The sequence below is a fragment of the Heterocephalus glaber genome, unplaced genomic scaffold (assembly GCF_053883595.1).
Source record: "Heterocephalus glaber isolate CG9 unplaced genomic scaffold, H.glaber_assembly_v1.0 deba00001150, whole genome shotgun sequence".
In the NCBI taxonomy this organism is placed as follows: domain Eukaryota; kingdom Metazoa; phylum Chordata; class Mammalia; order Rodentia; family Bathyergidae; genus Heterocephalus; species Heterocephalus glaber.
In genome coordinates, this window is record NW_028258204.1 from 389215 (window position 1) to 412531 (window position 23317).

The window sequence follows — 23317 nt, forward strand, 5'->3', positions numbered from 1 at the left end:
GACCATGGGGACAGTGATCCTGACTCTAGGGTCAGCTGTCATTTTGGTTAACCATCTAAGATGTGCATAGCCCTGGGCACCTAGGAATTCTGGCAGCCCAAGAAGCTTCTGGGCTTCCTCCAGTTTCCCTTCATCAACTTCACTGGCAACTGTGACTGTGGAGATAGAAGCACAACTTTTAAACATCAACTGGAGCAAGACTGAAGCAGTTAAGTGGAGGTTTCTGGAACAGCTGATTCGGCCATTGCCGCCCTGGCCTCCTTGGCTCAGTTTGTAGTCAGCTTCTCAAAGGCACCCATTGGAGAACAGAGAGCAGAGATGAAATAGGAAAAGGATTTGATTTAATAATGAGTGTTCCCCTCCTGCACACCACCCCCAAGCCTACAGCTGCCTTGCCCCTGACCTGCCCCATGCCTGTGTAGCAGGACCACAGAGAAAGAGCTTGTCATGGGGCTAAGATCCAAATCATGACATGCTAAGATCCAAATCATGACAACCTAGCAGAAAACCAAATCATAAGAGATGTGCAAGGACCTGATCCCTTAGAAGATGTGTAATTAGTGCAATTAGGCTCCTAAACTGAGTATGATCCTAACAACAAGGCTAAATTTCTGAACACCTTTGTCTTCCAACCTGCATGATCAGTGCTCAGGTAACTATCACAAATGTTATGGCAGGAATGTGTATCTGAAAATGAATGACCCTTTCATACCAATTCATCCCTAAATACTTCTAAACCATTAACACTTGGGCAGCTGATCAGAAGACTGAAGAAGGCTTGGGCAGAATTATTCCTGGTAATCATTTTGGAACAATGCATCTGCTTTAGAAATGTAAACCATCCACTTGGCTTATGATCATAATCAGCACTGCTTGCTTTTTTTTTTTTTTAAGAACCCAGAGGAAGGTTTCTTGCCTTTCCCCCTTTGACTTGACAACTCAAAAGCAGCACAGTATGACACGACAATAGTAACACTCCATTCTTTCCCCTCTCACCATCTGTCACTGAGACACAGCTCGTGGGCCTGCCAGGCAGGGCTGTTTCCAAGGAAACTGCCGCACATTAGTCTCCCATCCTGTCATTAGCAGAAGGACACTGCTGTGCCATGTTAGAGTCTCTTCTCTCCAAGACCAGCTTTGCAACCTGGAAGGATTGGTGGACACATTCAATTTACACTCTGGATGATGACTGGGCACCTCTCCCTCTGCAAAGCCTTCTTCCTTTTTCAATGCTTCTGATAGGGTGCTTCATTTGAATCTGAAATTCCAATCTCCAGTTGAGCCTTTGTGGGATCAGGACTGCATTCCCACCTGCCAACTGGACAAAAGCACCTGGAAGTCACACCTAATCCACCAGGGCACGCACTCAGTGCCAAACTCAGCTTCTTCCCTTTCCTCCTCTGCCTCAGTCTTCCCTTTGCATCTGTGCCCTCAAAACATGTGCATTTTCCCCCATTGAGTCCCTGGAGCCACACATGGAGGGCTCCAGCCTTCCCCTTTCTGCCCTTCAAATTCCCATCTGATTTAAGGCTCCTGAGCTCCGCCTGGGAACAGCTCCCCCGTACCCCTCCATCATTCCCTTGCCACTGCCAGTGCTCAACTGGTCTCCCGAAAGCGCCTGGTAGCCTGGCTTGCCAGACCCTGCCTTCATTTCCTTTGGTCCAACCCACATGGCTGTTGCTGAACATGGGACACTCTTGGTTAAAAGCTTCTAATGTCTCCTGTAACCTAAAACCTAAATCCAAAGGATGGCATCCCAGGTCTATGCCAGTCTGCACCCCTCTTTCTGTCTGATTTGACTTCCTGTCCTTCTTCCCCACAACATTCTATGCCCTTGTTAGCCAAAGTGGGTCAGGAATCAGGGCCAGACTTCACCTAGAAGCTGGTTAGAAATGCCAAGCTTCCAACCTAGAGATTCGGTCAGCTGGCCTCCCCTTCTGTGGCAAGCATCATTTGACACCAGGCCCATGACCCCACAGTGATGATTCCCAGCTATTGTCATGCCAGTAGGGCAGCCAGGTAGCCTCTCTAATCATGTTTGTGAGCAGAGGTCTGAAGAATAAAGGTTGCTAATGAATAATGACTGATCTGGAGATATGTCAACCAAGGTCATGAAGATAAGAGGATTTGACCATGAACAGAAGCCTCCTTTGGGAAGGAAAGTAATGAGGGCAGAGCTCTGCCTGGGAGCTTGCTGGGAGGGCTTCAAGAATCCTTTCTCTGTGGACTCCTGAGGTACCTGGAGAGGATGTGCCAGCACTATGCAGCTAAAAGTTGTCACCCCCAAGCAGAGGACAGAACACAGCTGGTTACCCAGAGACACCACCTGGGCATTGCATGGAATGAGGGGCACATGGTGGATGGACATCCTCAGCTCATGACCTCCTGAATTGCTACTCAGTGGTGGCAAAGAGACTCCAAGGACAGCCAGGGTGATGGAATGGCAGGAACTGGGGGTGGGGGTATCATAGGCAAAGGTGGGGGGAGATAGTGCCTGAGAGCCAGGGTGCACTGCTCAACGAGATGGCACAGGCATGGAGGGGGCCCTGCGGGAGCCTGGACAGAAAAGCCACTGTGCTTCCCCAGCTCTGTTCCACTGTCCAATTCCTAAGTCTAGCCAAGAACCATGATCTCTACAAGGCTATTTATAGGAGAGCTTTTCTGCTTGGAGACATCTGTCTGCTGTCTCCTGGGTTTCACAGCTCCATAGAAAAGTGATGCTAAGTGGCAAAAATAGACAAAGAAAGTCACATTTGGTTTCCTGGGTGCCTCTCCCCCACCCAGAGGCAACTGCAGCCTCTGCTGCTGTCCAAAAAAGCTCCAGAGGAAGGGAAGAGCCTCAGGGATGGGCATGCTCACCTGGCCGGGACCCTTGAGGCACTGCACAGCCCGCTTGTGAGTGAGGCCGCACAGACTCACTCCGTCCACCTTCAGGAGCCGGTCACCTGGGGGAGGAGGCAAGCCACATGCAGTGCCCCTGCAGCTGCAGGAAGGGCTCCCACAAAGCCCCTCCCCACACCCACATGCAGCCTCAGGAATTCAGGATGTAGAGCTTCCTGGTGTCCCCATGGGTCAGCTAGCTCCCACTCGGCTGAGCACCCTGCTCTCTGAAATATGTATCCCTACTTCCCAGGCACCTAAGAGATCCACCACAGAAAGGTCTATTTATGCTTGGCTCACATGATGAAGCCAGCCCTGTTTAACCTTACCCTTCCTCCTGTTTTCCTGCAAAACCATTTTTGAAAGTATTTTCAAGTCACTCATGGGTAATATTTATATCACCAGGATTTTTTTTATTTCAAAAATGGCCAGAGAGACATGGTTGATGTTGGGGATACTAGAATTCAAAGGGAAGTATAGGGAAGACAGACTAGATAATGAGACCCGAGGTGCCTTTTTTGGCTTGATTTTGGCAGTATTGGAGAACAATAAAAATAATTCCTTTCCTTTAGAGCAGCGAGACACGAGACAGGCCAGAGAGAAGGTTATTGTGTCCCCTCTGATACTAAAGTGGCTGCAGAGTGGGGGACCAATGCCAGCTCTGTCCCTTCAGGGAGGCAGTGCCCTCTCCTGTGACGCCCAGCAATAACCTTCTATAAATCATTTGATTTGTGCATCCCAATTTGCTACTCCAAATATTAGAGCCCTGCCTACATATCAGGTGGGAGGGGGCAGGTGAAATGCTCCCCTTCCAGGGAAGGAAAGCAGGGCTTGCAGAGGCAATGGTTTGCAGGGGGTCCCAGAGCAGATGAAGTGGGGCCCAAAGCTCCCCACCCAGCCCAAGGTGCCTTCTGCCCAGAACACAGAGCTCCTGGCACAACTCTGTCCCTCACCCTCAAGGATCTGCCCTTCCTTGGCAGCTGGGCCTCCAGGAATGATGGATTTCACATAGATTCCTCCATGGAGCACACTTGTGTTGATGCCGCCCTGAAAGATACAAGGGAAAGCTCATCCCTCATCACCCCAGCCTTCCTAAACTCCCTAACAAAGGGGTCTCCTCTAGCCCCCATCTCTCCCTCTGCCCATCTCCATCCAACACTGTCCTCTGTACTCACCTGTGAGGACTGCACTCACCAATGAGCAATAAAGTCATCTGTTTGCACAGAGCATAACAATACAGGCCAAAGCCCCGCCACACCCCCAGCCAAGCACTGGCACACAGCAAGAGCTTGGTAAGTAAAGTCGCACAAGATGTACCAAATTTCTTCAGGTAGCAACTAACAGAGGTGGATTTGCAATGGGCCTGAGGCCTCTGCTTGGCACATCTTGTGTGGACATGTGCTTGTTGGTAGCTCCAAAAGCAGAATTAAATTACACAGCATTCTTCAACTTACTGTTTTTAACTGATCAACAGATCATGAACACCCTACAGAGCAAACTTTATTCTTTTCCTTCTAATTTACTCTTCACATGTACACATACAATACAGATAGAGGTTTTATCAATGGTATTCTAGGCTTCTTGCACAGTTTTTGAATGTCTTCCTCTTCACTCATTTTCTGCCTCCACCTTCCAATCCCATGATAGGGGACAACGCATTAATAAACGGTAATAACTGGGCATCTAGTATCTATATACCCTTCTTTTTATTAGCACATGTTTGTAGTCCATAATGATTACATTCATTGTGAGGAGTGAGTGCATGTACCTAGCACATCTTCATTCTTTTCTTTTAACTTTTCTCCATACTCACAGAATCATATGAAATGGTTAAATAAAAGTCTGGCTAAGCTTCCCTATGGACACACACCAGGCACCTGAACAACCTTGCCATAGTTTGGGTCTGAAATGTTCCCCAAAGGTCCACATGGTAAGACTTGGTCCCTAGCATGAGTGATCTGGGGAGGTGGTGAAACCTTTGGATGTAGAGAAGACTTTAGATCTTTGCAGATGTGCCCTCAAAGGGAATTGTGGGAGCCCAAGTCCTCTCCTATCTCACTCACTTCTGATGTGCTGCCTTGCGCCCTGCCAAAAAAACCAGGCCCAACCAATCATGGGTTGAAACTTCCAAAACTCTGAGGCATAATTAACCTTTTCTCTTTGCAAGTTGATTATCTCAGGCACTTGTTATAGTAACAGGAAGCTGACTAATGCAGACTCTGAGTCCTGGTAAAATGTTATTCAATAAACCCAAGACTCCTTTGGAACTAGACTTCCAGCATTGCTAATGTAAAACCTTGAGGCGACCAATCATCACACAAGGGCTTCAACATCCCTCCTGAGAAGCTACAGACATTACCTCCCGGTCTCATCTTGCTAGTGGACTTCTGCCTTTTCTGGCCTCTTTCTGTCTAGCTTCTGCAGCTCCTGTTTAGGAAGAACTTGCAGGAGGGTGATACAGTTCTCCCTTCCCAGTCACACAGTAGCTTCAGCTTTATTTCAGACCACTATTTGGCGGCCTTTGTTTTTCACTAACAAGCACAGAAATGTATACACACTCACCTAGGTTATCTGTTGCACAGAAAGGGGGCTCCTTAGCCACAGTTCTGCACTTCTCTCTTGCTTGCTTAGTGGGTGCCCCATAGAAATCCTTCCATGTGACTGGAGCGAGTGTGCACTCATTTTAATGGCAGCAGCTTGGTGTCTATGTATGCATGTGATAGCACATGCAGCCTTTCCTCAATTGGTCTGAGTCATTTTTCCCCAGTGTTTTTGTCACTCTAAGCAACACTACATTAAACATCTTACATGTACAGCTTTAGTCACTGGGAGTCTTCGTTCTATTTCTATGTGCCCAAGGATATGTACATTTTCATTATAATAGATGTTGCCAGATTGTATACCAATGTGAATGTGCACATAATTATTCATATTTCTAACAGATTTGTATGACAGTCCTTTTTTTCTGCATCCCATCAGCTATATTTGGCCAAGCTGATAGTTATAAAATTTCATTTTAATTCAATTTATATTCCCATGGCTTCTCATGGGTTTGAGTGTTTTTCATGTGCTTGATGGCCATTTGGATTTAGGCAAGACATTCCACAATTATTTCTGAAATTAAATTTCTCCAAAGAAAATCTAAGATTTTTTTGCCAGCCAAAGGAAATCACCAACTTTTTAGCATATGCATATATATATATATATGAATAGTCTAAAATTTAGTAAGTGTTTCAGATAAGAAATAGCTGCATTTGATGTCTGTTAGAATTGTTACCACAAGCCAAGAACAAATTGACCATCCTTGGTACCAGCCTGCTCACACTCTGTGGATTCATGAGCCTTATTTCTTGTGGTCTTACTTGTTCTCTTAAAATCACTGACTGACAAGCTGATGGCAGGCAGCAGCCCAGGATCCTTGCTTTATCTAGATTCACAGCATTATCATGTAAGAAAGCAATGCACTCCCACCATCTCTTGGGTTTCCTCTAGAAATTTGCACTGGTCATGCCATTTCCTTACCTGCTGGAAAATTCCATTCTCATTCCAATCAACAACTAAATGCAACAATGACATTCCTGAAATCTAGAAATTTTTCAGGGTCTCAAGGTAACAGGTTTCAGTGCTCAGGAATAAGAGCAGCACCCTCCAACCTGTGGCTCTGAGTTCTTATCACCTTTGTGTGCTCCATTCTCCAAACCTTTGGGTGATCTCAGTTACATGGGTCACCTCCCTCTTTAGGAGTCTACCAAGTAAAACTCAGAAGCCAAATGCAAAGTGTCAATCTAGTCAGAGGTCTTACACACTGAACTTTGTCCTTGGTTTTGGAGGACCAAGTACAAGGCTCCACTGTGGCCCACTTGGGATGACCATGGTCTACTCTACTTGACTTTGGCTTGTGTCCCTGAAGCCCTATCTTCTCACTGTCCAGCTTAACCTCAGAGTCAGGACACATCCTCCAATTCCACCCACACTCTCCTCCTGTGGTTGGCACTCTGAGCATCTGCCCTTACCTCAACCTCAAGTTGTCCTGTTTCCTGGTCTGTCTTTGAACTCCCATTCCCTACAAGTGGCTCCCACAGACCTTCTTGGCTCACCCACTTTCCAGGTGCCACTTGTACACAATGCAGACATTATCAAGGTGGAAAGCCGACCAAGGCTCCAGATGGACAGCTCTTTAACTTTTCCAAGCCCCACTGACAATGCTTACAGTCACACTAAATCCAAATGTTCCATCTTCTTTAACCAGCTTCACAAAGTAGATTTCACTTGTCTTGATTTCCAGAGGTGATGGAAGGGAAGAAGAACCAGCACTCTGCCCCAAACAATGAACAGAAAAGAAGCATGAGGTGCTTGCCTTGTCTGCATGGATGACTCCTCTGAGTCTCACCTGCTCCCAGCAGCAGACAGCACTGAATCTAGAAACAGTGTGAGCTTCCGGGCTGGCCAACAGGGAGTCTCCTCCCTGTGTGACCTTGGCCAAGTCTCTCAGATTCTCCAATGTTCATTTCCCAATCCAAGAGCTAGCAAGTGGATCCCCTTCTGTTTGTATAGCTGCAATTGTGCCCAAACAACGGCAGGGGCTCAATAAATGCAGGCCCCTGTTATATGCACTCATGTTGTTAGAATAGAAGCTATCCAGTTGCTTCCTGGAAGCCTCATAAACAGTGCCAACCAAATGAGGATATGCTGGACATCAGAGATACAGCAGTCGCTTGAGGCAGAACCCAACCTCAGAGGGCTTTCCACTCTTTCTAGTTGTATCTTTGCCATACAATAGTTACATGTTTTAGGGCAGAGAATGATGATTGTACTGTGTACCAGATGTTTTGCTGGGTACTGTGGCAATTGCCATATAAGACTTATTCATCCAGTCATCAAGTCATGCAGCAGCATTTATTGAGTACCTATCATGTGCCAGGCTACTATGGTTTGAATGTCCCCTCCCAAACTCATATTGCAACTGAATGACAATCATGACATTCAAAACCATCACGAGAGACCATAAGGGATGAGTAGGTCACAACAGCACAATGTGCATGATGGATTATTTTGGGAGTGGTTTAGTTGTATTTAAAAGGAGAAAATTCATCTGTTCCTCTTTTCCTCTTCCTCTTTTCCCCTCTCCCTCTTTCTCTCTCACCATGTGATGCCATCCACCATCAAAAAGAAGGCCTTTACCTGATGCAGCCCCTCCATCCTGGACTTCCCAGAAACATGAGCCACATACATATCTGTTGTTGACCATTTACCCAGTCTATAGCATTCTGTTATAGTACCACAAAATGGACTAAGTCACAGGTGCTATGCAAGTTGCTGGGGAGATGGTAGCAGTGAGACAGACTGGCCTAGAGCAGAGTAGAGACTTTTAACAAAGAGATTGCCAACCAATCAGCCCATAACCACGTGATAATAAGTGTGAATGTGATGAAGCCCACACAAGGCCTTGAGACTTAGGGACACAAGTACAAGCAACCTGGAAGGGGAACAGTGAAGTGTGAAGTCAGATGTGGCTGACACAAAAACCCAGGGTGAGAAGAAAGAAGCCAGCGTGTGAGGGCCAGGCCAGATGACCACCAGTTCAAGGCAAAGAATGCCTGGGTCACTGTTCAAGCTCCACTAGTCCCTGTTCCTAGAAAAAAGGTCTTTTGTCACTGTTCAGGCTCCACTAGTCCCTGTTCCTAGAAAAAGGGTCTTTTGTCACTGTTCAGGCTCCACTAGTCCCTGTTCCTAGAAAAAGGGTCTTTTATCCCATCTGTCCCCTTTGCTTAGTGCTTTCTGGCACATGTTGGAAAATACTATTAACACACAGGAAAATAAGCAAGCTGAAATAAACGGAAAAAGTATCAACCCAAAAGAAGAGGTTTTGGAGATAACCTGGTATAGGAGCAGATACAGCCTTGGTTCTCCCAGGAACTTGCCAAACCGTCAGTCTGGTGAGGGATTTTATCTGAACATCAAAATCCATAGAATCAAACAGCTATCAAGGGTGCAAAGTGAGAGCATAAGCTCAGTTTTGTCACAGAAGCTTGCAGTCCACGAAGCTGGCCGTGAGACCCAGGGGAGGCCGTATTACATGGGTCTGACAATGTGTACCACAGCCCACAGTGGCCTGGGAAAGCCATTGCACCTCTCTCTACTGATCCCTGAAACCAGCTGGCAGGGTCATGGAGGCCCTCTCTGTCCTGTGTCATACCAAAGGACCCTCACAGGGAATGGTCTGGGAAGCAAGTGTCAGCTCTGGGTCTGACCCCTCAACTCCAGCCCCAGCTCTACCACAAACTTCTTGTAGACTGTGGCATGACACTTTCATCTCTGTGCCTCAGGCACCTCACCTATAAAAGGGCTGACAAGTGGACAGGTGTACATAGGCTTGGAGGAAGCTTCCTTAAGAGTACCTGGAGGGGATCAGCCTGCACCCCGGCAACAATCCACTGGACCCCCAACCCCGTTCCGCTGTACAGCCACCTAGTTCCACATTACAAAGACACACAGGACACCAGACCACCAGACCACAGTACTGAGTCCTGCTGCTCCAAGCCCAGAGGTAGGGGCTTCTGAGCCACCATTCCACTGCTCCTGGTCCAGAGGAAGGGGCTTCCTGGCCACCATCCCTCCCGTGCTACCAGCCCAGAGGATAGGGTTTTTGGGCCACCTTCTGTCCCACCACTCCTGGCCCAGAGGAAGGGGCTTCTGGGCCACCATCCCTCCCACTGCTCCCAGCCCAGAGGTAGGGGCTTCTGAGCCACCATCCCACTGCTCCTGGACCAGAGGAAGGAGCTTCCTGGCCACCATTCCTCCTGCTGCTCCCAGCCCTCAGGAAAGGTCTTTTGGGCCACCATCCCTACCACTGCTCCCAGCCCCTGTCCCACCTCACCCAGCTCAGAAGAGGTAATCCGTGCAGGCGACAACAACTCCCACCCCAGTTGAAATGAGAAAACATGTAAATAAGTCTCAAAACCAGACTTCCAGATCACCTACAGCAACCCCAAAGGGAAATGAGATGGAACACTATGATACTCAACCACCTGGACCCACTGAACTGGCAACAAAAGGGGATCTGGAAAAAATGAAATCAGAAATAATTTCTCAGATAACAAGAGAAATTGTGCCCCTAGTGCAAGACATGATTAATAAATCTAGAGAGAAGCTCAGGAACATGATGGAATCCCAACATAGGAAACAAATGGAATCCATAAAACAGATGCAAATAGATTTCCAGGAGATGAAGAGCCCCACTGAAAGTCTACACAGCAGAATGAGCCAATGTGAGGACAGAATTTCAGATACAGAAGATAAGATTGCAATTAATGACCAGGAAAAGAAAAATTGCTTCAAAATTAGAAGGGAACATGAGAAATCAATCCAGCAGCTGCTAGATGATGCAAAAAAGAATAACATAAGACTGACTGGAGTCAATGAAGAAACAGGAGAGAGTGCAGATGACATAAAAAATCTCTTCACAGAAGTAATGGCAGAAAACTCCCCAAGCAGGGGAAAAGAGCTTGACATGCAGATAAGTGAGGCATATAGGGCTCCAAATAGCCTTGATAAAAAAAATCTACACATAGGCATATAATTGTTAAGATTCCAGAAGCACAACAGAAGAACAAAGTTCTCCAAGCAGTCAGAAAAAAGAAACAAATCACATACAAAGGAAAGCCCATAAGAATCACAGCAGACTTCTCAACACAAACCATCAAGGCAAGAAGAGCTTGGAGTGACATATTCCAAGCCCTAAAAGAAAACAGCCTCCAACCCAGAGTGATGTACCCTGCAAAACTATCTTTCAAAATTGATGGAGAAATAAGATACTTTCATGACAAAGAGCACCTTAGGAACTTCGTGAATACCAAACCAGCACACCAAAGAATTTTACGTAATATCCTAGGAACAGACATTGAGGATCACAACCCCAGGAAGCAAAGCAGAATGAACCCATCTGGCATGACAAGAAATTAAATGTAAAGGGGGAGAACCCAACAAAAAGAAAAAGTCATGCCAATGACAAGTCAATATGTTTCAGTTATAACCATCAATGTTAATGGTCTCAATTCACCAATCAAAAGAAATAGACTGGCAGAATGGGTCAAGAAGAAAAATCCAACAATATGCTGCACACAAGAAGAGTACCTGGAGGGACCAGGGCACCACCTGGTACATGGTAAGTGCCAAACGTCATCTCTACATGCTCTGCTGACCCCTGCACCAGGCAGATGCCAGCCAATTTCAGACAAACTGGCAAGCTCTAGGGACCAACAAGAAGCAGGTAAGCACTGGGGCTATTACTGCCTGAGCCCTGGGACATGAGCAGGGATGGGTAACAGAGCCAGGGAACCTGGTAGGAGCTGTGCTGTAGGCAGAGGGATAGCCAACACAGGGCAGAGATAAGCCTGTCCCCACTTGTGCCCCACTGCAGTCTCCTGCCAGGCTACTTCAGGGACAGAGAGTGGCACAATCCATGAGTATCAGTGACAGGGGACCCAAAGCAAATGGAAGGGGCTGGAGTGTGGTCTGTGGGCCACCAGGGACTCTAAGGAGATGGTGAGGGTGGAGGGGAGCTGGGCCTGAAGTGCAGTGCTCAGTATGCCAGGGCCTGGCTCAATCTTCTCCCTTCCTGAGGTCTCGGTCAACAGCAGAGCCTCGCGTGCCAGCTTGGGGACAGCTGGAGGCCAAGATCATGGGATGCCTGATTGCCCGAACCCTGCTGGGCAGCCATCAACTTCCTCATGTTGTCTCCATAACCATTCTAACTAGTGATGAAGGGTGCTGGTGCCCAACCCCGAGCCCAGGGGCCCAGCCACTGGCAGGAGCCCTTTCTCCATAACCATTCTAACTAGTGATGAAGGGTGCTGGTGCCCAAACCTGAGCCCAGGGGCCCAGCCGCTGGCAGGAGCCCTTTTCCATGACAACCATGTAGGGCAAGCACCTATGTCCGCTGTACAGATGAAGAGACTGAGGATCAGAGGAGCTGAGTGACCTCTAGTGACATGGCATGTGGAGAGCACAGGACTTGGGGAATGAACTCTAAATTCTAGGAAGTGGACCAAGGGGCAGTCACCTTCACTGGCAGAGGTGAGCCCTGAGGCCTCTGCCAGGGCGTGGGGCTCTGTGCCTGGGCCATTTCCCGCTCCTCAGGGTCTCTGTCCTGGTCTTGTGTGTGTGATGACAAATGTCTCTGGTGCCTGCCACTCAGGATGTCTGTAGAGAAGACGCCAGAATTGGTCGTGCTGTCCTTTTCTTCCCTGGAGGCATTTCTACAAATACCTGTGAAGCAAGGTGAGTAGAGGTCAACAGCTTGGCAAGGCTGGCATCGCAGTGCCATCTGTATGGGCAGTTTTCCTTTGGGGACAGAGAGGCCTTTTGGGGGAGTGGTGTGAACTTAGTGTCTCATGAAGGACACTGTATTTGGAATAAAGAAAGATTCCACATGCAATTCAGAAACAGAAATGAGGCCACTTGTGTGACTCAACTATAAAGCCACAGGAGCGAGGAGAGAAAATAATGCCAGCTGTCCTCAGTGAGCACCACACAATGGGAGAGAGAGATGGAGAGAGAAAGAGAGATCTTTCTGCTTTCTCAAAAGACCCCAGAAAGGTGTCATCCCAGCTCAGACAAGAGAAAGCACAGTCTTGAGGATGAAGCATCCCGTCTCCAATCCATAACCAGCACATAGCACTGCTCTTAGCTCTGGCCTCTCCTGAAGACCCTGCTGCACACAACTACAATCAGCATGTGACCCAGAGACAACTGTGCAGGGTCCTGGGTGGGGTCTTGGTGATAATCAGACAGTGGTATGCATAGGTGGAAGCTGGGTCACCAGTTCCTGTGGAGCTCAGTGATCCTGGACCCAGTACAGAATGGAGAGAGGAATAGGAAGTAGGGAATCCATGGGTAAAACCTTGGACAACTTCCTTATATCTAAAATAGAGATGATACCATTACCAATAATATTGTAGGATTAGTGAGGTTTTGGGATTATTTATAGAGAGTGGGGATTTTGTATATGTAGAGAGAAAGAGATGAAAATATGTGTATATATGCATATATATGCATATTATATACTCAAATGCATGTATAGCTTAGTACATATGAAAAATAAGGTATTCACTATTAATATGTTAATAATAGCAGCTCAACAAACATACATTAGAGGAAGGCATAAGAGTTAGGGTTTCTTTAGACCTGCATATATAAAGGTACAGGTAGATTCTCTACTTTGTTTATTTGGTTTTTGGTACCGGGGATTGAACTCAGGTCTTTGAGCTTGCAAGGCAGGCAGTGGAACCACTGAGCTAAATCTTCACCCCAAGATTCTCCACTTTGATATAGGCTCATCAGTACCTAGGGAAATGCCCAAACTCACATACTGAATGAATTTGATTTGAATGAATTTGACTTAATGGATTTGGCTTTGAGTTATTCAAATCTAAAGGTATTCAGTAATGAGTAGAAATGCTAGAATCCAGGTCATTTTTTTCTGAATCTACAGTCATTGTCCTTCTGGCAATACTGTGAGCATCTGTTCATCTTCTTTCATGCCCTCTATAAGAGACAAGGATAAGACTTATGACTGAACTTGAAAGTCAAGCTGCATCACTGTGTCCTGTCTGATGGAAGCATGGTCTAGGAGACATCCTGTGGGTGATGAAAACTCAATTTATGCCAGCACTGTAGTGCATACCTGCAATCCTAGGCACTCAGCAGGAAGATCTCAAGTTTAAAACCAGCCTGAGCAACTTAGTGAAACTCCATCTCAAAATAAAAAAAATGCATAGGGATTTAGCTTAGTGGAAGGCACTCCTGGATTTGATCTCCAGTACTGAAAAAAGAAATAAAAATCCCCCTCACTTTAGACTAGACCTTGATGCTGCTCATGGCGGCATGCTATCTATCTGGGCCTTGACCTCCAGGCACCACTGGTTACCTCAACAGCAGCCTGAGCAGATAGAAATTCATGGCAGTCAAGTCTGTGCTCACAAGATCCAGGCTGTGTCACTGTGGAAATCTCTTCCTCCATCAGTGGCTCCATTGCAGAAAGAACCCTATGACAAAGGCCACATTCCCAGAAGGTGACTGGGGCCCTGCACTGAGAAAACACATAGTTCCTAAACATTGTGGATGTCTCAGTCACTTTTCCATCGCTGGGACATAATACCTGACACCTACCACTTAAAGGAGAGGTTTACTTTGGTTCACGGTTTCAGTCCATGGTCAGCTGGCTCCAAAGCCAAACCAGCATGGCAGAAGGGCCTGGTGGAGGACAGCTACTCAACCCATGGCAGCCAGAAAGGTGAGAGGGAGAGAAGGGAGGAGATGGGGACAAGAATACACCCTTTCAGGTTATGCCCCCAGCGACCTGCTTCCAGCCAGGCCCCCACTTCTGGACAGTGCATTCAGCTATGAGCTCGTCCATGGATGAACCCACTGATGAGCATAGCGCCCCCATGATCCAGTCACCTTTCACATATGAGGCTTTTAGGGAACATTTTAGATCTAAACTCTAGCAGTAGGGGACCCATTGTCTGGGATTCTATTGTGAGACTGTGGTCTAAACATTGCAGACTCTGGGTATCAATATCACACACACACACACACACACACACACACACACACACTTCAGCACAGCAGACCATCCTTAGACTACCTGGATTGAGACCTGATCATCTGCATTGTTTCTTGACAACCAAAGGGAAGGCCTGAGTGTGCCTCTCTGCAGAGGATGTGGAGGAAAAGTCAAGGATTGCTGAGTGCTGTGACATCCAACAGAGGTGGTGAGCCTCAGGCCAGCACTATGAGAGCCCTCGGCTGGCTTCTGGGACAGCTCCGCCCACAGGCTGAAACTCAAACAGGTGAGGCCCAGCACTGCCACCTCCCCATTGCCACCCACACCTTCCATGGCTTCTGGACAGGGCAGCTGCCATGCCTGGGAAAACCATCTGGTGAGGTTGTTCATATGAGCAAGAGTGAGTGAGTGTGTCTGGCTTTCAGAGAGAAAATAGTGCTGCACATAGGGCTAGAAATTGCAGCCTGGGCAACATGAAGCATCTCCCCTGGAAGCATCTCCCCTGCAAATGCCTCTGGTGTGTGAGAAAGCAATGCATGAGGCTGAGTCTGCAGGCAGACTCCTGTAACTTGCTCAATCACCCAACCAAAAAGCGGGGCTCAGGTAACTGAGCCAGATGTTTCTCAGATTACCATCACGGCCTCCAGCCTACCTCACATAAACACAATACTATTGACATTTCATCAGAGCAGTTATTTTTATCTAAAGGATGAAAAAACTAAAATTTTAAGAAAACAAACTTTTCTCTCGAGCTGATCTGTAACCTGCACAGCAGGTAAAGGCAGCATGCTTGCTCTGAAAACCCAGCTTCAGCATCAGTCTGAGTCCCCTCAGGAGGACCCTTCATATCCCCTTAGGAGGCTGCACCACACAGAATCCCCGGAGCAGCCACTTTCAATAAGCCCTTGGCTGAAAACAGGAATGTTCTCCCTGTCATGCAAGGAGCGGGTAATAAAGCAGATGCTAATAAAGAAGCAGAGTAAGTGGCTTCCTTTCAGCAAGATCAGCAGAGACAGGGCCTGTCCTGGCCCTGAAATCCTGGAGCTTATTGATTTGTACTGCTACACTGGCTCTTCACGGGCCACCACCACTAGGACAGCAGCATGAAGGCCCATACAGCCTTTGGCATTCAGTTCCCTGGAGTGACATTGTCCTTCCAGAAGCAGAGGAGGCCTGCAGCTTCTGAAGGGAGGTGGACACAGACCTTCGGCCTGAGAAATGGTGAGTTCTATGTGGTCAAGAGAATTCTGAATCATTTTGGCCGCCGTGTTGAATGTGAAGCCCTCCAGGCTGATGTGGTTCAAGGTGAGGATCTATCCTACTAGAAAATATAAACATCTCAGAAGTTCCATCAAGGAAAAAGGAAAGCATGCATTCTGAAAACAGCATCTCTGGTCAATTAATCAAAGATGTACCTGGTTTGATCTTTTTAGTTTTTGCTGCTGGTCCTCCAGGTATAATAGAAGATATAAAAATGCCAGAGCTCACTTGGCCTACATCTTCTCCTTCATTAATGACAAAACCTGCAATCCAAGAAGATATTTTAATGACTTTGTAGCTCAGAGATTAGGTTGTTTGCTTGGGCTCAAGTGGCCACCAAGCAGCACAGCTGATAGTTGGACCTGGGTGCACCACATGGGGGAAGAGAAAAGGGTTCTCTCCCTTCAGCTATCACAGCTGAAGCTGGAAATAGCCCACCAACATGCACTGGATCTGCTCCAGGAGATAATCGGAGACAGGACACGATGATTTCTAATCGAGCACCCTGTTTCTGGACCTTGTACCTATGTAGTTTTAAGGGTCTTAAAATAGGATGATAACAAAAGGTAAGAAAGATTGGCTGTTCCTTCCCATCACTATGAATCTAAGTATAAGAGAAAGGCTGTGGCACAGCGTAAGGGGAAATCTTTTGCTATCCTGTGCTTAGATGCACCCTGAAAATGCTTCAGACAAGGAGATTTTTGACCCCAAAGTCCCATTGCTCTTTAGGGATTCTTTGAGGTAGGAAAAGGCAGAAGTGATCACTGACAAAGGCAAACTGGGAGAGGAGAAGTAGGAAAAGTGGAGATGAAGCGTCAAAAGGAGAGAGCTGCACACAGCTGCCCCACTGCCAGGTGGCAAGGGCTGGGCTCACGCACAGGGGCTCTTACCAAAGCCACGGTGTGGGTCACGCTTCAGCACCACTTGTACAAGTTCCTGACCTGGGTGAGTAGTGAAGCTCTCTCTCCTGTTATCCTGTGACCCTGGAAGGGGAATCACACCATCATGCTGTGTTCCACCATCCCCCAAATAGAAAAGGAAGAAACCGAATTTCACACACACACACACACACACACACACACACACACACACACACCTGAAAGCAAAAATAGTTCCCATTTAATCTCCTACCACACCAGGAAGGGATCACTGGGCCTTAGGGGTCAGGGCAGTCAAGTTCAGCGGTGAGAGCAGAGGCCAGGTGGAGTGGGCCATGGGTCTTTTTCTGCACGACTTACTCTGGTTTATTTTTCCTGCCTTGGGACTTAATTGCTGGCAATTATGTCTAAAATGAAAACTCAGCAATGAGGCAGCCCAGCCTTCCCCCTGGGCTTTGCTATATCTGTGATCTGAGTGTCCCCCAAGGGCCCATGTAGCAGAGGCTTAGTCCCCAGCCTTCCCAGTGGACTCCAGTGGAAGGTGGGGGAGTTTCTATGAGGTGGCACCTAGTGGGAGAAAGTTAGGTCATTATGGGGGGGTTCCCTTGGAGGGGAAAAAGGGTCCCCTGCCCTTCTTCTCTCTTTTCTTCCTGGCCACCATGGGGAGAACAGGCCTCTTCCACCAGGATATTTTATGCCACTGAAGCCCAAAGCAGCAGGCCCAAGTAACCATGGACAGAAGCCTCTAAGACCATGGGCCAAAGTAGTCTTTATAAGCTGATCTATCTCAGGTATCTGTTAGAGTAATGGAAAGCCAGCTAACACAGGCCTCTAACAGCCAGAGGGTGATAGGGACTGGCAGCCCTGCCCCAGGGCCCAAGAGCGCTTCCCTAGCTTGTGTCTGGAGGAGATACAAAGCAGAGCCCTATGGTCATTCCCTGCCAGCTGGAGCTGTGGGTGGTGCACCCCATGCTTGTCACACAGGAACCCCCCAGTGGTGACCCACCACCATGGTCATCCCACATCTCTCCCCCCGCCCTCCGGCAGCATGGAGGTGCCTGTCAGAGTCAACAGAGGAGAGAGGCCCAGTGCTGTTCCAGACCCACACCCCGCTCTCCGGGCTTCATGCATAAAACTCCTCTTAGGTGTGGAATCTCTGCCTCCATCCAGCTGGAAACTTCCAGGAGGAGTCTACCTGCCCTACAGTGTTCTGGAGACAAAAGCCTTGGTATATTTTTCTGAACACACCACTCCCTTTTGGTCCTACTTCTCAGGCTGGACCAGAGCATAGGAAAGTGCTTTACTAAAGCTAATACACTTCCAGTCCACACATCCAGCCAAAGCCAGATGTGGATCCAGAGAGCTCTTCCCATCCATTAGCAGTTTGGGAAATAATTTTTTTGCGGGGGAGGATAATTTAAGAAAAAAAAGATCATAAACATTGAGAAGCAAAATAAAGTGGTGGCAAGATTGCAAGCAAGCATCACAGGTAAAGCTTCCTTCACCCCAATCTGGCTATGGCCTAGTCCTTACTTGGGCACATGCTCTGAATAGGTGGCTGCAAGAGAAGGTCACAGGTCATTGGCTTCTGGATCAAACAGGCACTGTCCTGCTGCTCCTGGCCAGTGCAGGGGCTGTGGGGAAAAAGACAAGGTGAGATGAAGTGTCCCTCAAGGCCATTCCACGTGTGTTTCTGAGTATGGGCAGTGGCCTGGGGAAGGCAGCCTTGGCCTAGCCCTTCAGCAGATCCATGGAGAGACCCCATGAAAGGCTCATTTGGCTATTAGGACCACACCAGAAGAGTCTTTCTGCCTGTGAAGCCACAGAGACCTCTTATGAACCCCCCATTTTCCACTTTTGGGTTGGATATGCAGCTGTGGAAGTCTTCACTTGCCCCACCATGGAATAGGAATCATCTTCCTGGGAAACCAGGTGTGATGGCACCAAAGCCAGGTAGTAAGTGTAATGCACCAGCACACTCCATGAATCCTGATGTTTTGCTGTTTGTCTCTGCTATCAGCTGAAGGCCTTTTGCGGGACTAGCCATGCCCCACTACCCTACATATCCTGTCCCTCTGAGGGCTACATGCCATCACTTATCTGAGTGATCACAGCAGACATTTGAGTTGGCTGTCCCAGTCACACACACTGCAATCAGGAAACGTTCCTGGGGGTGCCCCTTGGCCTCTACTGTGTCTGCCATGCTGGGGTTTGGGGATGTTTGTCCCCCAGGGGCTCATGTGTTAGAAGATTGGTCTCAGTGTGGTGGTATTGGGAGGTAGGGCCCAGTGGAAGGTGGCTGGGCTGCTGGGGGCATGGCCTCAGAAGGGATCATGCATTCCCAAGGACTCCAGTCAGTTCCCCATCTCTATGTCTAGATTCTTGTCTCACCATGGAATCTATCCTTCTCACATGTCCTGTCACTATGATGCTACCTGCTCTGAGAAGTGCGGCCCTACTTGAGCCAACACCATGCTGTTTAGAGTGTTAGCTTGCTGAACAGTGAGCTAATTAAATCTCTTTCTTTTATAAGGTACCCAGGCTGCATCATTTTATTATAGCAACAGAAAACAGACTAATACAACACAAGCAAAGATTGTTCCAGGCACTAGGAGAATGAAGGTTCTAGTGTGGACTCTGCCTCATCACCTCTGCACAGAAATAAGCCACATTCAGAGAACAGATCCAAAGCTGTGGGTACCCAGAGTCTTGGTACCCAGCTGGATGGCCAACAACCTGAACAGACCATCACTCAGAATGTCCCCAACACCCACCTACAGCCTTGGTAGCTGGAGCACAGCAGGGGATGCTGGCATGGGAGCCATGGATCCCTCACCACACCCTCAAGCAGTGATACAAGGGGCTCCTGGCAGGGAACCTGGCACTATTCAGAGAGATCACTAGGCAAGAGGAGCTGGGTGGGTTCAAAGGCAAGAGAAACCCAGCAGTGTGGGAGAAGCTGAGGATGTGTGGCTCTAAAGGAAAGGAAAGGCTTCTCTGCCCCAGGTTTTGGTTGCTCAAGTGATCTGTGCCAGACGAGCAACTCTCAGTTGTTAAAAGGCCACTTACCCCAGGTCACAAAAGTGCAAATGATGCCTGGCCTACTCATACTAGGTGCCTCAAGTGGTCACAGGTGCAAACAGGAAATAGATTCTGGTGCCTGCCTCACAAGCACAAGGTCCCGAGCTTGATCCCCAGTACCAAAAAACAAAACAAAACAGGAAATAGAATGGTGGCCATCAGGGCTCAGCAAAGGTGGAATGAGGAGTAAGTGCCGCATGGGGTAGAGCCACAGCTCAGGAAGATGGAAAGGGTTCTGTGACTGCACGGTGGTGACAGATGTACAACAATGTGGTGGATGTGATCCCACTGAATGGATGGGTTGGTCACAGCTGCTTCTGCCTTTGGAACAATATAGTGCTATAAAGTGCCATTAGTTTGGATGAGAGATGAAAAATGGCCTCAGCTTCTTTCACATACCTTCATGGAGAAGTAGAGGCTATTTCTGCTCACTTTGCATCTGTGCTAACCTGGGACGGATTTAATCAAGAACATGGCCAAATTGATACATGATAGCTCCAGGCCTAGACTTTGAGAGGATTCACAGCCTCTCCCTGGGCTCTCAAAGCCAAAGCTGCCCTGTGGAGCCTTTCTGGAGATACTGCATAGAGGACCCAGCCTGCTCTCCATCTCAGCCTGCACACCAAGGGTCTGTGTACACGAGAACAGGTGTCTCAGACCTTCCAAACTCACTGAGGACCATCATGATCCTGGCCTATACCACACAAAGCAGAAGAAGCCCTCATCAAAGCTCTGCCTGATTTTTTTTAGCCAAGATCATTGTGAAATGCAATAATAAAACAGTTGTTGTTTGTTTTGGATTTGGATCTGATATGACCCCCAAAATTTCACCCACTGAGGAATTGATCCCTAATATAGCAAGACACAGAAATGGGGCCTAGGGAGATGTTTGGATCATGAGGGTGCTGACCTTACCAACAGATTATCCCATTGATGAGTTCACAGCTGAATGGGCCATTAGAAGATGGGGCACACTTGGAGGAAGTAGGTCACTGGGGGCATGCTCTGGAAAGGTACATCTTGTTCCAGAGCCTGCATCCAGTCTCATTTTCTCACTCTCTACTTCCCAGCTGCCATGAAGTGAGCAGCTTTCCCCTGCCATGCCCTTCCACCATGACATGCTGCCTCACCACAGCCCAGAAACAATGGAGCCAGCTGACCATGGATTGAACTCTCTGAAACTGTGAACCAAAATAAACCTTTCCTTCTTTAAGTTGTCTAAGGTATTTTGTCCCAGTAACAAAAAGCTGATGTAATGGTTTAGATGTGGATGTCCCCCTTAAGCCTTATTTGATCATAGGTGAGCCTTTTGGGAGAGGATTGGATCAAATACTGATTGGTCCACTGATGAGTTTATAGTTAAATGTGCTGTTAGGAGGTGTGGCCTGGTTGAAAGATGCAGGTCACTGGGGGCATGGCCTGGAAGGGTTCAGCTCTCTTCCCTGTTCATCCCTTTATGTTCTCTGCTTCCTGGCCCCATGAGGTGACCAACTCTCCTCTCCCACATCCCTCTGCCCTGTCTTCCTGCCTTGGAGCCCCCTGAATATGGACTGAACGATGAGCCAAAATAAACCTCTCCTCCTTTAAATTGTGGGTTATTGGGGATTGTGCTTCAGTAACAAGGAGAGTGACTAAGACACTAACACATTGTTTTATGTCACTATATACTTTAGGGTACGGCAATAGATGCACAGTTTTTGTTCCCTGTTATTGGTTGATTTTCAGTGCATTGAGATATACATTTGCATTAACAGAATTTGGGTAATAATTTCCTAAGCATTACTCTCACAATAGATATAATACAGATGTACACACATATATACAGAATTTCAGTTCAAATGAATCATCAATACCCTGTTAATGAAGTAAATGTAAAACTTATCCCAGAAAACAGCTCCTGCAGCAGCAACTTTTGCTGGCCATGTGCTGCCTGGGAATCTGTGCTATTTATACAACTTGCAATGTAAGTATAATCCAAGTCCCCAGCTATTTTTAAATGTAGGGATCATTATTTTACAATGGAAAGTTGCATTTATATGCTCGTTATTTTCACATGCAGGTTTGAAGGAAAGGCCACCCACCAAAAGGACATTAAGCAGATTCAAGGCAGAAGTTTGTTTGAGTATGTTTGAGTCCTGTCCCCTCAGTTTCCCTTCCTGTAAAGTGGGGAGAATGATGAAAATACTTCACAGGTATTATGGCTTGTGCCTAGATGTCCCCTCAAAGCTTCATGTGGCCATAGCAGGGACTTTTTCAGAGGTGGTTTGATCAAGAGTGTGTAATGCTGGGATCAAGAGTGTCTGATTACTAAATTAGTCAACTGATTGGTTTGCTCCCCACCCTAAGCCAGGTAGCCTAGATAGAATATAAAAGGGGTAGAAAGAAGCTGCTACTGTCACTTGTGGCTTGCTTGCTTTGCTGCCTTCTACCTGCCATGAACAGTTTCTCCTCTGGAATGCCCCTCTGCCATCCCTGCCTCAGAGCCAGCCAATTATGGACTGAAACCTGTACAAACTATGAGCTAAATAAGCCTTTCCTCTCTTAACTTTGGATTTCAAGTATTTTGTCTCACCAACAAGAAAAAGTAACTAGGACAACAAGGTTTTGCAAGTCAAGTTAGTTGATGTGTATAAGTACCTAGAACAGTACCTGGCTTATGAGAAGGCCAAATGGGCTTACTGTAACTTGTTCACTTTGTTCTGTCCCATTTTTTGTTATCATCTAGTTGCTTCTCTACCAGTAGGAAAGAGAAACATGGTAGGATGGTGAGGTTTTGCCCTACATGGGCCCAATCCAGCCCATGGCCAGCCTTCTATAATCTCTGAACTTGGTTGCCAGCGATTCAATGAATGTCCACTTTCCTTAGGCACCTGACATCCTTTAAACAGCTGCTTCAAGTGCAGATAGCCCAGCACATCAGGCGCAGGGTAGTTGGGCTCAGAGAACAGAAGTAACCCACCTGCCTCTGACCCCTTCCACCCCAGGCTCCTTGGCACTGCTCATGCTGAAGTTCTCCAGTGATGTGCTCAGCAGGCCTCCCATGGCATCCTGCACCCTGGGTGCAAACATCTCATTTTCTGAGCACGACAGTCTCTGAATCCAAGTGAAAGGCTTCAACTGGGCCTGGTGGGCAGGACTCAAACTGGTTGATTTTTCAACTTTTCCCTGGTCTGCAGTGGAGGAGAAACAGATGAAGACAGATTCACATAAAATGATGCCATTTCCACGGCTTTCGCATACCCACCCCAAGCCCTCCTTTCCTCAGGCAGAAGCTGCTACTTGCCTGTGATTAATGGGATTGTGATTAGTCCCGGGGATGCAAGTCCTCCTCGTTAGCACTTGCTTCCCTCCCCTCCTCTTAGCTGACAGACAGGAAGCCCAGGAGCTTGGTCCATGGGGGTAACTCAGAATATTTCTGGGAATGCCAGAAGCGGGGGTTTGGGTAAGATTAGCTGCCACTACTCTGTTCTGCTCTAACCCATACTGATCTAGCTCCAAAAATGGTCTTATAACAAATGGAACTTCAAATAGCCAGAGCTCCCCAAATCAGGCTCTGCCCTGTGTGCTATACCCCTTAACCCTTAATCTGTACACAGCTTAGTTTGCCCTGATAATAATATCTCATTTAAGACCCCATTTCCTGGAACATGAA

At 47.6% G+C, this 23317-nt stretch overlaps 1 protein-coding gene across 1 annotated transcript in view; it reads right to left on the reverse strand.

Moving 5' to 3' along the window:
* Window positions 1-23317, reverse strand: part of Frmpd2 (FERM and PDZ domain containing 2) — a 145515-nt gene that overhangs the window by 70224 nt on the left and 51974 nt on the right. The window contains 10 exon segments of the mRNA XM_087210584.1: window positions 997-1144; window positions 2860-2945; window positions 3834-3927; window positions 7091-7195; window positions 11942-12147; window positions 15651-15767; window positions 15862-15969; window positions 16597-16689; window positions 18118-18218; window positions 22625-22835. Coding sequence (XP_087066710.1) covers window positions 997-1144; window positions 2860-2945; window positions 3834-3927; window positions 7091-7195; window positions 11942-12147; window positions 15651-15767; window positions 15862-15969; window positions 16597-16689; window positions 18118-18218; window positions 22625-22835 — 1269 coding nt within the window.